The sequence below is a fragment of the Mobula hypostoma genome, chromosome 24 (assembly GCF_963921235.1).
Source record: "Mobula hypostoma chromosome 24, sMobHyp1.1, whole genome shotgun sequence".
In the NCBI taxonomy this organism is placed as follows: Eukaryota; Metazoa; Chordata; class Chondrichthyes; order Myliobatiformes; family Myliobatidae; genus Mobula; species Mobula hypostoma.
In genome coordinates this window covers 31638659-31655739 of record NC_086120.1, presented here as the reverse complement: position 1 = coordinate 31655739, position 17081 = coordinate 31638659, and the positions used below count along the sequence as shown (strand labels likewise).

General features: G+C 40.7%; 1 protein-coding gene across 2 annotated transcripts in view; it reads right to left on the bottom strand.

Moving 5' to 3' along the window:
* Positions 1-3619: 3619 nt before the first annotated feature.
* Positions 3620-17081, bottom strand: part of fam174c (family with sequence similarity 174 member C) — a 32118-nt gene continuing 18656 nt past the window's right edge. For both annotated transcript variants that reach the window (XM_063032604.1, XM_063032605.1), the window contains one exon: positions 3620-9768. Coding sequence is in view for 1 of the 2 variants with exons in the window: in XM_063032605.1 (XP_062888675.1) it covers positions 9765-9768 (4 nt within the window). In the remaining variant the exon portion in view is untranslated. The remainder of the gene's footprint in view (positions 9769-17081) is intronic.

Below are 17081 nucleotides of genomic sequence, written 5' to 3'. Positions count from 1 at the left end.
GAGTGCATCATGGATTTTTCACCCTGAGCTCTTAATAAACCTCAAACACGAGGAAATCTGCAGATGCCGGAATTTCAAGCAATACACATAAAAGCTGCTGGTGAACGCAGCAGGCCAGGCAGCATCTCTAGGAGGAGGTACAGTTGACGTTTCGGGCTGAGGCCCTTCGTCAGGAAATAAACCTGTTGGCAAGGTCTTACTAAGTAGAAAATGCCATGGAAAGATGCAAAGCTGATATTTTACCTTTCATCAGGACGGGAGGTGGTTAGTGACCAATTGAGTTTAAAGATGCAGGAAAGGGAGTGAGTTAAGGGGCCGAGAGACTCAAAGCTGAGGTCTGTGATAGGATGCCGACCAGAAGAGATTAAATGACAAAAAAAGTGACAGAGCCGGGGGAAAGAATTGGAAATAAGATTGAATTCAGCAATTCCAAACAATTAATGTTCAGCCTGCAAGCTTGAATGTGCCTGGTTGGTTGTGCTGGCCATTCTTCAAACTGGTGGTGTGGTTCAGTGGAATAGTCCAGGCAGAAAGGTCTGAATGAGGAGCATGGAGATCCTTGTCCCCAACACCAATGATTCAACATAATGCTACTTCAGATTTCCAGCATTGACAGTAACACTTGGGTGTTGTTGACCAGAAATATTAACAGGAAGCTTATTGTTGCTTTACATGAAAGGCAGAATAATACAACTCCGAGAAGCTCAGCTACTTCCCCCAGCCCCAGAGATACTTCAGCCTTATCTAAAGGCTAGGTAAGACTTCGGTGCAAGTAAGCTTTCAGTGCTAGGGATGTCGATCACAATCTGTACATTCACTTCCAGTACATCTATATTAAACTTATCATGATCTTTGAATCCTCAATAGTCTTGTCCCTCCCCATCTTTGTAACCTTCTCCAACCTTACAATCCTCAAAGGTCGCTGCACAACAATTCCGCCATCTTATGCATCCTAATTTTCCTAATTACTCCACAACTGGCTGTAATCTTGAATTATGCCCATGATAATGGAAGTGCACACAGAATATTTAAGGAAAAGGGATTGACAGGTGTGCTGCCGTCAGAGCTGTTAGACCCAATGGTTGCCTCCTGTGCTGTGATAATTCTACAATTCTACACCCTCAACTGTTGGAGTCCTATATTCTGGAATTTAGCCGCGTAGTGCAGTGGTTAGCACAATTGCTTTACAGTGCCAGTGATCACCCACCAGGGTTCGATTCATGCCTCTGTAAGGAGTTTGTACATTCTCCCCAAGGCTGCATGGGTTTCCTCACATCTTCCAAAGACGTATGGTTAGAGTTAGGGTTAGTGAGTTATAGGCATGCTATTTTGGTGCTGGAAGTGTCGTGACATTTGAGGGCTGCTTCCAGCTTAATCCTCACACTGTGTTGGTCATTGATCAAAATGACACCATTCGTTATATTTCTACCTACATGTGACAAGTAAAGCTAATCTTTAATCTTTCCTTCCCCAAACCTCCTCAAAACACAAACCTCGCTGACCAAGCATTATTTCACATGCCCGGGTATCCCTTGATATAGCTTCATGTCCAACCTTTAATGGCATTTTATTCTATTCTATTCTGAAATACAGCGTGGAATAGACCCTTTCAACCCTTTAGGCCGTACCACCCACTGCCCCCAGCAACCCCTATTTAACCCTAACCTAATCACGGAACAATTTACAATAATCAATACTACCCAGCATGTCTTTGGATTGTATAGGAGGAAACCAGAGGACCTGGAAAAAACCCATGCAACCCACAGGGAGGACATGCAGAGACTCTTTACAGAGGACATTCAGAATGAACTCTGGACACCCCTAGCTATAATAGCACCACACTAACCACGGTGGCGACCAAATCATACTACTATGAAGCATGTGTAGTCACCTGACTAAAGATGCTTTATTTACAAGTTACTGCCATTATCCACATCCAGGCACAGCCTTTGGTAAGTACACTCCTTTCTTAGTCCCTTTACTTTGTGAGTTCAAACCCAAATCCGGGGACCGTACCACAGTTCCAGTGCTGCTCCAGAAAAGGCATCCTTCTGCTGAGATTTATTCTGGTGCACATGCCTTCTTCTCTTGCCAGACAAACAGATTGGTAATTTTAAATGCTGAGGTCAAGGGAGTTAATCCTGGTCTCTTGCGCAGTATTCATATTTCCATCAGTGTCACAAGAAGGACTTCATTCCCTAGAATTTAGGAGAATGAAGGGAGATCTTATAGAGGCATACAAAAGTACAAGGGGTATAGATGGGGTGAATGCATGCAAGCTTTTTCACCCGAGATGGAGTAAGACCAGAATTAGAGCTCATTGATTTAGGGCAGGGGTTCCTATGGGGTCCACAGACCTCTTGCTTAATGGTATGGGTCCATGGCATAAAAGGTTGGGAACTCCTGATTTAGGGTCACATGAATTGAACACAATGGACAATGGCATTCATTTGAGAGGAATAATAAATTAGCCATGATGGAATGGTAGAGCAGACTCAACACGCCAAATGGTCTGAACTCCTGTGTCTTATTGGTGAAAGTTTTAACATTGAGGGGGAACTTCTTCACGCAGAGGGTGGTGCAAGTGTGCAAGGAGCTACCAATGGAAATAGTAGATGCGGGTTCAATTGCAAAATTTAAGAGAAGTTTGTATAGGTACATGGATGGGAGGAGTATGTTGGACTATGGTTTGAGTACAGGTAGGTGGGACTAGGCAGAAAAATAATTCAGCATGGACTAGGTAAGCCGAGCAGCCTGTCTCTGTGTTGTAGTGCTCTATGACACAGATTAGCATTGAGTCCTGAAGAAGGATCTTGGCACAAAAATGTCGACAGTTTATTCATTTCTATTGATGCTGGTTCCTCCATCATTTTAGAAACATACAAACATGGGAAACCTACAGCACAACACAGGCCCTTCGGCCCACAAAGTTGTGCCAAACATGTCCCTACATTAGAAATTACTAGGCTTACCTATAGCCCTCTATTTTACTAAGCTTCATGTACCTAGCTAAATGTCATTTAAAAGACCCTATCGTATCCGCCTCCACCACCGTTGCCGGCAGCCCATTCCACGCACTCACCATTCTCTGAGTAAAAAACTTACCCCTGACATCTCCTCTGTACCTACCCCCCAGCACCTTAAACCTGTGTCCTCTTGTGGCAACCATTTCAGCCCTGGGAAAAAGCCTCTGACTATCCACACGATCAATGCCTCTCATCATCTTACACACCTCTATCAGGTCACTTCTCATCCTCCGTCGCTCCAAGGAGAAAAGGCCGTGTGTGCTGCTTTGGCTTTCCAGCCTCTGCAGATTTTCTCATGCTTATCGTTACATTTTTAGGACCTTATTTGGCACTAATTGAGTACTATGCATTCTTAAAGTAATTATACTTGGTGACTTCGAAAGAAATACATTAACATAGTTTATTTTTTGTTAGATTGTCTAATTTCAGGACATGGGACTTCTGCCCTCAATCTATTCAACAGTGCTCACTGAAAATGTGATAGGAGACTGTATGCCCAATTGAAACATGCAAACTGACCGCATTAAGCACACATTGGTAGGAAGGAAAACATCAGAAATTAACATTTAAAAGAATGGTGCAAAACAGTGCTTTTGATTTAAAAAAAAATTTATTGGTCATAGTTGAACAACTGAAAATACCCAAGTACATATATACACTTTACATTTGGTTTTTTGTGCGGTTTATAATATGGTCTCTTTACAATCTCAAACACTAAAAAAAGCCAAACAAAAATCAACCTATAACAAGGGTTGAGATACAAGTTATATTAGTAACAAATATGTGTACAGTAACTGAAGTACCTGTGTCTGCCTTTCACTCCTCAGTAAAACATGTTCCCATCAAACGAAGACACTTTTGATAATTAAATGAGCCAGCGATTTTTCTCCATCCATTCTAATTTTTATTTGTTGGGAGAGGTGGGTGTGGGTGTGAATGGCCTCAAGGAGACAGAACCATAAAGTGTGATGGGGAGAAACCTCTGGCTCCAATCTGGATCTCTCACTACCCACCGGCATCCTTGGCTCCTGGCTCAATTTTATCTCAAGTGAGGCTGGGTGGGGGGAGATCCACTTCACAATTTCGAAAAGTAAGGCAGCCTAACAAGAACCAATGAAAACAAAGTATGTAGATATTGCTAACATACACATTAGGAATGAACAGTGAATAAAGTCTGGGCAGGCGCAAACCCTAAACCTGCTCTTGTTAAAATATAACATGTATGGTGCTCCGAAATGGAAAAGGCAATTTAAATACAAACCCCAGAAGCACTGCAGAGGAAACATTTACAGTACAACATTTGGAATAAAAAGAACTTTGTTCTGCTTAGCAATCCCTTACGAATGCTAAGCAGAGAAAACTGAACTAAACAGAAAAGCTGGAAGTTAAGAATAATAAAAGGTCAGGGAACACTCAGCAGGTTATGAACATTAGTTAAACAAAGGGAATTCAGCAGATGTTCAAAGCATAAACCTCAGTTTAGAACTGGGTGTTATGCAAAATAATTTGGTTGGATTAATTAATTAATCCATCTCATAAGCACTTCCAGTCACTTGCACACCCTCCCATCTGGAGATGAAGATAAATTATGTTCTGTTGTTTGCTGCTTCCCAGGACTTTAGAATGGCTTATGGTCCACATCCATCCAAATACAGTTTGTTCACAGACAATTAAATAAAACTCCAACAAATTTCTCCACAGATACTATGATCTGCTTACTTTGATCTAGGTGTTTTAACCAGATACTGCTGTAAAAGGGCAAGGTCAAGCCCATAAAACAGCAAAAAAAAGGTGTTGTTTTACCTCAACCGTCTAACCAAATTCATAGTGACAGCCCTTCAATGCAAAGTACACTGCCACGTAACAAAAGCAAAATAAACCAAAAGGAGATCACATGAAGCATTTAGCTGATAAAAGATAATTTCACTTACAAGTCCACAATGTGTTAATAAGTGACTTCTGGTATTAGTTTGGAATTAATTGCTCCACAATCTGAGATAATAATAGCTATACGGCAATGAAAAGAGGGCAAAGTACACAGACCTGCTGCACGGACCAACTCCCTCAGTAACTCCTCAGATGTTCAATCACACATTAAATTTTCTTCCCCCTTCTCGCTACATGGGCTACATTATTAGTCTGGATGCATTGCTCCAGTAATCATCCCATGTGGCCATTCTTTACCTAGGAAGCTAGAAGGGGGTGGGAAATCTCAGTTCCTGATTCAACTCATTTCCCACTGCATTACTCAAGAATGCAGGGGCTTCTGCTTGTTACTGACTACCAATGACCCTTACTCAAGAAGTGTCATTGGTACGGAGGAACAAGCAGAAGCCCCCTTTCCCAAACCTAGTGTCATGTGAAATGTGACAAAGCACATCTCTCCAAATAGTTTTACCGCAGGTCAGCAAGTTCAGGGATGAAAGTTTTCCTTTTGAGCAAAAGCATTTTTATACTCATTAAAATAAAATCAATTGCTCATTTACACACCAACAAATTCACCGTATTTTCTGAATATCACCATTTGTCAGGCAAGAAAACAGACAAACATATTTTCTATGGGTCCAAAATTAAACTTGCTTTGTTCTCTGGGGAAGAAAATGGCTAATGTACCATGAAGTGATCCATTACACAAAGTGATTTACTCTTCTGTTAAGCACAAATTTTACTTTTAAGTTTTTTTGCCCTCTCGATTAGTACAAGGACATAACATAATCCATAAATTTATTAAGGCTGACTAATGTTCTCCTCTCACACTAGGCGAACACTCAGCAGCATCCTTAATGTCTCAATGATACTTGCTGTAACTCACATTTGCCAATTTTGTAGTGCTCAGCTGATTTCAAAACAAGAATGGAGCAAACCATCTGGGACCAAATGTTGCATTTTCATAAACAAGCACATTCAAAGAATAATCTGACGCACATTTGTCCAGTTTGCTCCTCTCCTTGCAGCTTGCCTCCGTGAGCTGCCTCTCTGCTGCAGTGCATTTGTTCAAGGTGGAAGAATCCCTTTGTCCTTGTTGCATTGCAACATTAAAAATCCAAAAGTGTACAGTATTACATGGAAAGAGGCCATCCGGCCCATTTTCTCAATGCCAGCTCATTGCCTTGTGATGCTTCACACCAAGCAACAATTCCTGGAGTGATGCTACTTCCTTCACTTCTCCGAGTTAGTGTCCATGCTTGTTAGAAAAACCTGAATGTTGATTGCAAGCAGGGTATAAATTTGCCCTGATTACCACATTCATCTGTTCCTATTAGCACACTTTTCAGCACTGTTTCATTCCCAGAAGAGAGCCTGGGCAAGTTTTCTCCAATATTTGTTCAGATCAGAGCCATTAAGGCCCATAGGACTAGTCCGAGTGATAGGTCAACCAGGATTAGCTCATGGCCTAATTAATTATGCTTAAATATTGTTTTCCAATAAGCAAAGTTGTTGACAAGCTTCAGGATACAGTAACAAAGCTCTTCAGTCCATTAATAGTTTAGCCAATTCATAAAACCATGGACTAAAGATAATCTGACACTGCTCACACATAGTGTCAGATTTTCTGCCAGGTCCCTGACCTATAAGAGATTCAACAGCGCTATCCAAGGAAAACTGAATGTGGGTTGCTGGAAAAGAGGAGGCCAAAAGGAATTAAAGCAGGCCAGCCCATCCATTTGATGTCAATTTGTCTATCCCTGGAGCTCTATTAATAAGGGCACTGAGTGACAAATGTGTTGTACGACAGATGATCATGTCTGCTTGTCCGGTGGGTGGAGAGGAAAGCAGCAATGTAAATCCACTCCTCTAGGCTACTGAACACATGCATAGGTTTAACTCGGCCCCAATTTTAAGAGGGGTCAGTGCCATTTACATGGAAGACTGTATATACTAATGACAAAATGGCCAGGCGAAGTGGACACAACTGGGCAATTCTATCAGTCCTGTTGACCACATTATTATTAATCACAAAGATTCATTTTCAGCATGACTGTTTTCCACTTACTGCCTTTGTCTGGGATAATTACCCTCCTTTTATTCAGAAAAGTAGTTGCAGTTTATTTTCTTTAAGCTTTAAATAATTTTTGAGGAAAGGCTTGGTTAAATAAGTACTGTAAGCCCAGTTATACAGCATGCCTTACCTCCAACACATTGCCTGATCCAGTATTATCTATTAATAATGTAAAACAGATCACTGCCATTGCTATAACAGTTGTGAAAAAATAAGGCAAACAGACGTTTAAAATGTTCACCTTGTTTTTTTTCCCCAAGGGTGCCCTGGACTAAAAACATATTCATACAGATGTAGTATGAAAAGCCTGTTACATGACTGCGTATGAATTGAGCTCAAGTTGCCTCAACCCAAGTCCTTATGAACACAAGAATTTCACTGTGGAAAGTAACCTAACTTGGCATTGGGTGGTGATCTGAATCAAACAGGCCGCAATTCCTAATGAGAGACAGGAAAAAAAAACTTGTCAGCCTGGTACAATAAAAGGGTATTATCCACAGTGGGTAGATTCAGATAGCAGCTGATCTTATTGTTGGGTACAAATTAGAGAGTACTTTATTTCTCTCTATCCAACATTGATGTGCTTAATGCCAAGGAAAGATTGAAGAGTTCCATTTTTCCTTTCAAATGTGTTTCATTCTGAAGATCACATAACTAAATAAATACAGCATTGTAACAAACAATAGTTATGGAGCTTTGGTCTTTTGCTTTTATTTCTTCCAAAGATACAATATCACTACTTCTACTTTCCCCTAAATCTCTAACCCATTTTTTTTCTCTTTCAGCACTTCTGTTGCCTTTGACTGCAATGTGGAAGTGAAACAATGAATCAGCAATCCATTCAGAACAATCAGCTTTCTATTAAACAGAGCAGGAATTACCGTCAATAACCCACTTTGTATTCTCTTTTAAACAGGAAAAGACAGTTTCATTCTTTCCCTCATGTTCCCTGTTAATAAAACAATTGAAACCTTGAATCAGAATTTAAGATAAATTATAAGCTTATTTCAGTCACTGCATAAAATGCTGTGAAATCTGCATTTTGTTTCTGTACTCAGCGGACATTTTATGTAATTAAAATATTATCTTCAATTAGTGCCAAAGTCACGAGTTCCTTGTAACATAAGGAAAATTAATAGTGGAAGGGAAACACTGTGCCAGTCTGTGCATAGGAAACAGTGAACAGAGTTTGTGCTCAAATTATTCTGTAATGCTTCCCCCTCACCCAATTTCACCATCCCATCTCCAAACTCTTCGACCCAAGGGCTGTCCTGCCAAAACTTCACTGTAGCTCCCCACCCTTCTTCAACCAGAATTTAAATACCCCTTTCATTTTGGCACATCACATTGTATAAATCCCAATTGCTTCACCCCTCTTCTGGTACAGACTTAATTAAACACCTGGGTACAGGAATGTGTTCCGGAGGACTCTCTCGGCAACTCTAACTACATCTATGAACCCTATCAGTTAAATTACAAACAGCACCAAAATTATTTTAAAAAGGTTTAAAATATCTTGCAATGAACCCGTAAATTAAAGAAAATCTATGGCATTCAATTGTAGCTTCTTCATGTTGTTGGGGAGGCATGTAAAACGCTTCACAGTTCCAACAAATATATACTTTGTGAGTTATGCTACATTGGCCAGGACTGAACGTATTTAAGCTAACAATGAAATAATCCTTGAATTGCACACAGGAAACAGGGTTTCAATCAAAGTAAGATAGTACACCGTGGCTGCACTGAAAATAATTAATTCAACAGCAAGCTGGCAAGTTTCTTCCTTGCAAGTGAAGTCAGTTCCCCAAATGTGCCATGAAAATGTCTGTTTACAGGTGAAACTTGAGCTGCAACTGTGGCAACTAGTTTGTACATACTGGTGTCACTGAAAAGGAGATTCATTTTTAAAACCTGTTTTTCCCCATTCCTCCTCCCCAAGAGAACTTTTCAGTGCACTAGAATCACAAGTGCAAAAGAAGCATTCTATGTTAAACAACTGATGACACCCAATTAATTGCTCCCTTTGTTTAAGCAGGCACTCCTACATGACAACATTATACATAGACGTACATATACATATACGTTTGTACTTAGGTGGTTAGCAGACTTTCTGTATAGCCATCCATAACTTAATAAGGACAAAGTGTAACACAGCACTGTTTTAAATGTAATACAGCTCTGTTGCTAGGAAGGCCATGGAAAAAGCATTTAAAATGAGATGAGATTTGAGGTGCCACTTTCGGCAAAGGTTTAGTTGTTTCTTCCAAAAAAGCAAGTGCTCCCTGCCAAACACAAAATATTGATAACATTGTTGTATGTACATACATACATTTATCCACAGTGAATGACGTAAAAGCAAACATTCCACTCAGTGTAACATCAATTTAGATATCTCATTACAGAAAATTATACATGTTTTAATGTTTGCAATTTCCACTTGCTGTAAAGTAGAATTTTAAAGAAAAACAATTCAGACAAATCTTCAGCTTGTCTTTTGAATGACACAGAATGATACAGAAATTTCAAAGTCAGTGTAAAACATCTCCCCCCACCCCATGAAGAAATTCACTGTTCCTTTACTGAAGGGCCTGCTTGTCCTGGAATTGTTACCTGTCGAGTGCCACATAAAACCATAGGAATATTTTTAGTCATTGGTTGGTAATCAGTGGGCGACAGGCAGCTTCTTAAAATTGCACAACAGGTAATGTTGCACTCGCTGTATGTCCCTCGGGTCCTTATTATCTACAAACAAAAATATATAATTAACATCATAAATTTGTCATTTTGCAGTTTGTATTTAACGGCTATGACTTGTCCAACGCAACTAGATTCAGAAGCAAAAATCTTAGATGCTTAAAAAAAAGGTCAAGATTAAATGGTTATTGCACAGAAACAAATCAGAATTCTACTTCCATTTCCACAACTTATCTAATTAGTGTAACAGCACTGGTCGTTGAATGTAAGAATGGATGCAGTCCAATTATAAACATAATGGGCCCCAGATAACATTATAAAAAGATGAAAATAATGCTTGGAGGATTATCCAGACTGTCAGCTGGGCTTGTCGGCAACTTTGCTTTGCACTGGTTACAGTTCTGCAGGAGTAGCACGACTTAGACAATGCTAACTTAACACCAAAGGCATCTTCATTATTAAAATAGCAAAGATATCCGCCTACAAAATTGCAACATAACACAGACTTCCCATCTCAAATCTAATCGTTCAATAAAATAGAAAAACATTGAGCTAAGCAGTATTTTTAAACATTTTCTTTTACAATGGGTGAAGCAACAGAGCATGCACTATTAAAGGAAGTCATGTAAAAAGATGCATAATTGATTGGGCAGAAGATTAAAACTGCGATCATGCAACAAATAAGTTGAGATTTAAGCAGGACTATAAAAGACAGCAATAAAGTATAAATCTGGGTTGAAGAGGGAAAAATCAAGTGAATGAAGTTACCAAGAGAGAGTCAAGTTTATATAATCTTTCAGTAAAAGTAATTCCATTTCAAGCAATGGACCCTGCAATGAATGATCAGGAAAGAAATCATTTCAAGTAAAATGCCTTGATTTTATCTGAATAAAAACAAAAAATAATAGGAACATGCACTTTCTGGAAAGAAAGACTTACTATTCTGCACATATACTTTTGCCATAAACTCAATTTACTCACTCCTAACCAGACGCAGAGTGACCCTCCCCTATGTATCTCTTCCTCAGTAACTATTTAATTCAGCTGTTTCCAGAGAGCTGCATCAATGCCATTTCAGAACCAGGCATTATTGGCCTGTGCCAATGTCCTTTCTAAACAGTGAATTGACTTTTGTAAAGGCAGGGATGGGGCAACTCTAGCTACACAGATGTTCAGCTCATGGCAGCTTTAAGACTGGAGTCTGGTTCATTTTGCAGACTTGAAATACAAAGTGCAAGGCTGCTGGAGGAAACAAGTGAAAAAAGATTAATCACAGAAAATCTTTGTAATTAATTTAACCCCAATTAATGCAATATTTTAAAAAATTATTCACATAGTGACAGACACATCAAGGCCAGCACTTACTGTCCATCCTCGATTACTTTCGATTGGTTGATCATTTCTGAACGAGCTGCCAGAGGAAGGAGGCAGGTATATTTAAAAAGCAGTTGGATAAATACATGGATAGGAAACATTTAGGGATATGGAGCCTACCAGAGAGAACACAATTCTAGATTTAGTGTTGTGCAATGAACCGGATTTGATCAGGGACCTCGAGGTAAAGGAGCCATTAGGAGGTAGTGACCATAATATGATAAGTTTTAATCTACAATTTGAGAGGGAGAAGGGAAACTTGGAAGTGTCAGTATTACAGTTGAACAAAGGGAACTATGGTGCTATGAGGGAGGAGCTGGCCAAAGTTCAATGGAACAATACCCTAGCAGGGATGACAGTGGAACAACAATGGCAAGTGTTTCTGGGAATAATGCGGAAGGTGCAGGATCAGTTCGTTCCAAAGAGGAAGAAAGATCCTAAGGGGAGTAAGGGGAGGCCATGGCTGACAAGGGAAGTAATGGACAGTATAAAAATAAAAGAAGGATAACGTAGCAAAGACAAGTGGGAAGCCGGAGGATTGGGAAACTTTTAAAGAGCAACAGAAGGTAACTAAAAGGGCAATATGCGGACAAAAAATGAGGTACAAAGGTAAACAAGCCAAGAGTATAAAGGAGGATAGTGAAAGCTTCTTTAGGTATGTGAAAAGGAAAAAAATAGTTAAGGCCAAAATTGGGCCCCTGAAGACAGAAGCGGGTGAACTTATTATGGGGAACAAGGAAATGGCAGACAAGTTGAACAGGTACTTTGGATCTGTCTTCACCAGGGAAGACACAAACGATCTCCCAGATGTAATAGTGGCCAAAGGACCTAGGGTAATGGATGAATTGAAGGAAATCTATATTAGGCAGGAAATGGTGTTGGATAGGCTGTTGGGTCTGAAGGCTGATAAGTTCCCGGGACCTGATGATCTGCATCCCAGGGTACTTAAGGAGATGGCTTTAGAAATCATGGATGCATTGGTAATCATTTTCCAATGTTCTATAGATTCAGGATCAGTTCCTGTGGATGGCGGCTGGCTAATGTTGTCCCTCTCTTCAAGAAGGGAGGAAGAGAGAAAACAGGGAATTATAGACCAGTTAGCCTGACGTCGATGGTGGGAAAGATGCCGGAGTCAATTATAAAAGATGAAATTATGACACATCTGGTAGTAGTAACAGGATTGGTCCGAGTCAGCATGGATTTACTAAGGGGAAATCGTGCTTGACTAATCTTCTGGAATTTTTTGAGGATGTAACTATGAAAGTGGACAAGGGAGAGCCAGTGGATGTAATGTACCTGGACTTTCAGAAAGCCTTTGATAAAGTCCCACATAGGAGATTAGTGGGCAAAATTAGGGCACATGGTATTGGGGGCAGAGTACTGACATGGATTGAAAATTGGCTGGCTGACAGAAAACAAAGAGTAGCGATTAACGGGTCCCTTTTGGAATGGCAGGCGGTGACCAGTGGGGTACCATAGGGTTCAGTGCTGGGACCGCAGCTGTTTACAATATATATTAATGATTTAGATGAGGGAATTAAAAGTAACATTAGCAAATTTGCTGATGACGCAAAGCTGGGTGGCAGTGTGAAATGTGAGGAGGATGTTATGAGATTGCAGGGTGACTTGGACAGGCTGGGTGAGTGGGCAGATGCAGTTTAATGTGGATAAATGTGAGGTTATCCACTTTGGTGGTAAGAACAGGAAGGCAGATTATTATCTAAATGGAGTCAAGTTAGGAAAAGGGGAAGCACAACAAGATCTAGGTGTTCTTGTACATCAGTCACTGAAAGCAAGCATGCAAGTACAGCAGGCAGTGAAGAAAGCTAATGGCATGCTGGCCTTCATAACAAGGGGAATTGAGTATAAGAGCAAAGAGGTCCTTCTGCAGCTATACAGGGCCCTGGTGAGACCACACCTGGAGTACTGTGTGCAGTTTTGGTCTCCAAATTTGAGGAAGGACATTCTTGCTATCGAGGGAGTGCAGCGTAGGTTCACAAGGTTAATTCCCGGGATGGCGGGACTGTCATATGTCGAAAGGTTGGAGCAACTGGGCTTGTATACTCTGGAATTTAGAAGGCTGAGAGGGGATCTTACTGAAACATATAAGATTATTAAGGGATTGGACACGCTGCAGGCAGGAAGCATGTTCCCGCTGATGGGTGAGTCCAGAACCAGAGGCCACAGTTTAAGAATTAGGGTAGGCCATTTAGAACAGAGTTGAGGAAAAACTTTTTCACCCAGAGAGTGGTGGATATATGGAATGCTCCGCCCCAGAAGGCTGTAGAGGCCAAGTCTCTGGATGCTTTCAAAAAAGAGATGGATAGAGCTCTTAAAGATAGCGGAATCAATGATTATGGGGATAAGGCAGGAACTGGATACTGATAGTGGATGATCAGCCATGATCACAGTGAATGGCGGTGCTGGCTTGAAGGGCTGAATGGCCTACTCCTGCACTTATTGTCTGTTGTCAAACAGAACTAGTTTAGATTAGAAACTCAGTTAGCACAGACCAGATGGGCCAAAAGGCCAATTTCTGTGTTGTTAAGAGTATGATGCAGAGTCAATCGCATTGCTATATACAGGTGTAGAGCAGGAGCTCCCAACCTTTTTTACACCATAGACCCCTACCATTAACCGAGGGGTCCATGGACCCCAAATAGTGAACCTCTAGACTGGGGTCAGACACAGACCAGAGTGGGCAAGGACAAAAGATTTCCACCCTTTAAAAAGAATCTTAGCAAACCAAGTTGTTTCTATGACAATCCAGTGATTTCATGGCCACCACAATTAATACAAGCTCAGAAAGGTAATTAACAATTTAAATTACAGTATTGCCTTGGCAGGATTTTAACTAGTGCCTCTAGTTCTGAATTATTAATGCTGCAATGCAACAATGGAGGGCTGTGTGGGAAGGAAGAGTTAGATTGATCTTGGAGTAGGTTAATGGGTCGGCACAACATTGTGGGGCAAAGGGTCTGTACTGTGTTGTAAAGTTCTGCTACCATAGCATTGTGATTAGATTATTTGACACGTATCCAATGACCTGGATCATTTATCAGGCGATAGTATTTTGAGTCACATAATTGTAGGGAGTGAATTTAAATTTAAATATTCAATTTGAAACAAAACAAAAATAGCACCAGTACTAGACAGTTGCAGGAATCAACCTGGTTTACGAATGTCCTTCAGAGAAGGAAATTTACTATTTCGACGTGGTCTTGTCTGCAAGGACAAATCCAGAACCACTGCGCTGCCTCCTCAGCTGAGCAGCAACTAGGATTGGATAACAAACAATAGCCTTGCCAGTTTTATCTACATGCCATAAACACACAAATTAAACAGATAAAACTCTTTGTTCTAGGTCAAAGTGATTGAACATCTGTCCCTGGATGAATATAGGATTTTAAATCACATTGAATACCAAAAACTATATCCAGCAGTCCAGAAGCAGCAAATACTTGCTGGGTTCAGTTGCAGATAGCTGGGAAAGCAAGCTGTTGGATGCACTCACCTGAGTAAACTATCCCAAGTGAGACGATCAACAGTCTTTCCTCCTAGAGCAGGGGTTCCCAACCATGTTTTTTAATGCCACAGATCAATATCATTAAGCAAGGGGTCCATGGAGCTCAGGCTGGGAACCTCTGTCCCAGAGAGTGTAGGATACGTAGATGAAAAGAAGGATGCTTTCTATGACTTTAGGATACAGTTTCGTGGGATGGTGGGGTGGCAACGACACTACTTTAGTTAATAGCCCCTTATCAATTCTGACTGTTACTTTATACAATAGATTAAGGCTTCTGATTTCACATCAGAGAATCATTAACGATCTAAGTGGGCAAGATCATCAGTTCACATATTTTCCCCTTTTGTTGAAAGCACAGAGTTTACTTCGATTTAAACAGCAAACACCAACACTACTATCAAGAGAGCTTGTTTATTTAACCTGCTGCTCTCCATTGTGGAGTTAAAACCTGACACCAACTTACTCTTTTTTACTCCAGTCCTCCAAGCACAAGACCCTTGTGGTGAGAAACTGAAGGCTGTGATAAATTTCTTCTGAAGCCTCCCTTCCTTGATAGGTAACTCCTCAAGGGGAAGCTGTCCACACTTCCTACAATCTCTTTGGGGAGATGGTGTTGTACAACAGAAGCAAGCTGGAAGAAGATCCCTGTTTTGTTGATATGAGTTGTTTGGTCCATTCTCTTATATGATTCAGTAAATTAGGCAATAATGACTTGAGCAGCTTCCAAGCATACACAAGTGCAAGCCACCATCTGCATACCGCAGTTTAATTTCTTTTAACAGATGGTGGTGAATCTGTGGAAGGGATTGCCACAAATGGATGTGGAGGCCAAGTTAATGGGTATATTTAAAGCAGAGATTGATAGGTTCTCGATTAGTAACAGCATCAAATGTGACAAGGAGACACCAGGTGAATGAGATTGAGTGGGAAAATAAATCAGCTATGATCAAGTGGCAGAATGGCCCAATTCTGCTCCTATGGCTTATCACCTTAACTACTGAAGATGAGGCACGGGGGGAGATTCCAATTCAAGCTGTCACGAATGTGCTGTAATGCCTGGATATTATTGTCAAAGCAGTCCTGATATTTTCTGAGAACTTCAGGGGTGCTAATTACAATGGATTTCAAGGCAGTCTAGATGTCATGGTCATTCTTCTTGGCTGCAAATTGTCAGCTTATCCACGAGTTATCATTGCAGGGTCTTTATAGACTTTATGTTGACTTTCTTGTGACATTCTATTGCTGCCATTATTTTGGGTCAAGGTTAATGAAAACATGTCATTTGGAGATTATGGACAGGTGTCAGTGCCAGGACAGGGGTGAGGTAGTGGGTTATATTGATATCATATTTGATGTTCGTTTCACTGACAAAACAGGAATTGATTATGACAAGGCTATGCTCCAGGTATTTTGATATGAGCGCTCCACCCAAGTTACTTTTCCCCTACTCCCTCTTGCCAAATCATGTCTTACCAAAGGATTATAATTTTTCTGATCTTATCACTGAAAGCCGCCCAGGATATCAGGATTGTTACAGCAAGCCAAGAGGTGGTGATGGATCAGCATATAGGAGGGAAATTGAAAATCTGGCTGACGGGTGCTACCACACCAACCTCTTACTCAATGTCAGTAAGACCAAGGAGCTGATTACTGAATTCAGGAGGAGGAAACCAGAGGTCCATGAGCCAGTCCTCATTGGGGGAATCAGAGGTGGAAAGAGTCATCTACTTTTAAATTCCTCAAGAGTATTCATTTCAGATGACCTGTCCTAGGGCTAGCTACAAAGAAAACACAAAGTTCCTAGACTTCCTTAGAAGTTTACAAAGATTCAACATGACATCTAAAGCTTTGATAGACTTCTATAGATATGTGGCGGAGAGTATACCAACTGGCTGCATCACAGCCTGGTATGGAAAGACCAATGCTTTGAATGGAAAATCCTGCAAAAAGTAGTGGATACAGCCCAGTCCATCAAGGGTAAAGCCCTCCCCATCAATGAACATATTTACAAGGAGTATTGTTGCAGGAAAGAAGAATTCAACCTCATGGACCCACCCCCACTCAGGTCACGCTCTTTTCTCACTGGTGCTGTCAGGAAGGAGACACAGGAGCCTCAGGACCCACAACACTAGGCACAACACAGTTATTACCCCTCAACCGCCAGGGTCTTGAACCAAAGGGAATAACTTCACTCAACATCACTTCCCCCAATCACTGAAATGTTCCCACAAACTATGGATTCACTTTTAAGGACTTTTCATCTTATGTTTTCGATATTGATTGCTTATTATTATTATTTCTTTCTTTTTGTATTTGCAGTTTGTCATCTTTTGCACACTGGCTGAACATCCAGTTGGCGCAGTCTTTCATCGGTTCTATTATGGTTATTATTCTATTATTGATTTACTGAGTATGATTGCAAGAAAATTAATCTCAGGGTTCTATATAGTGCCATACAGGT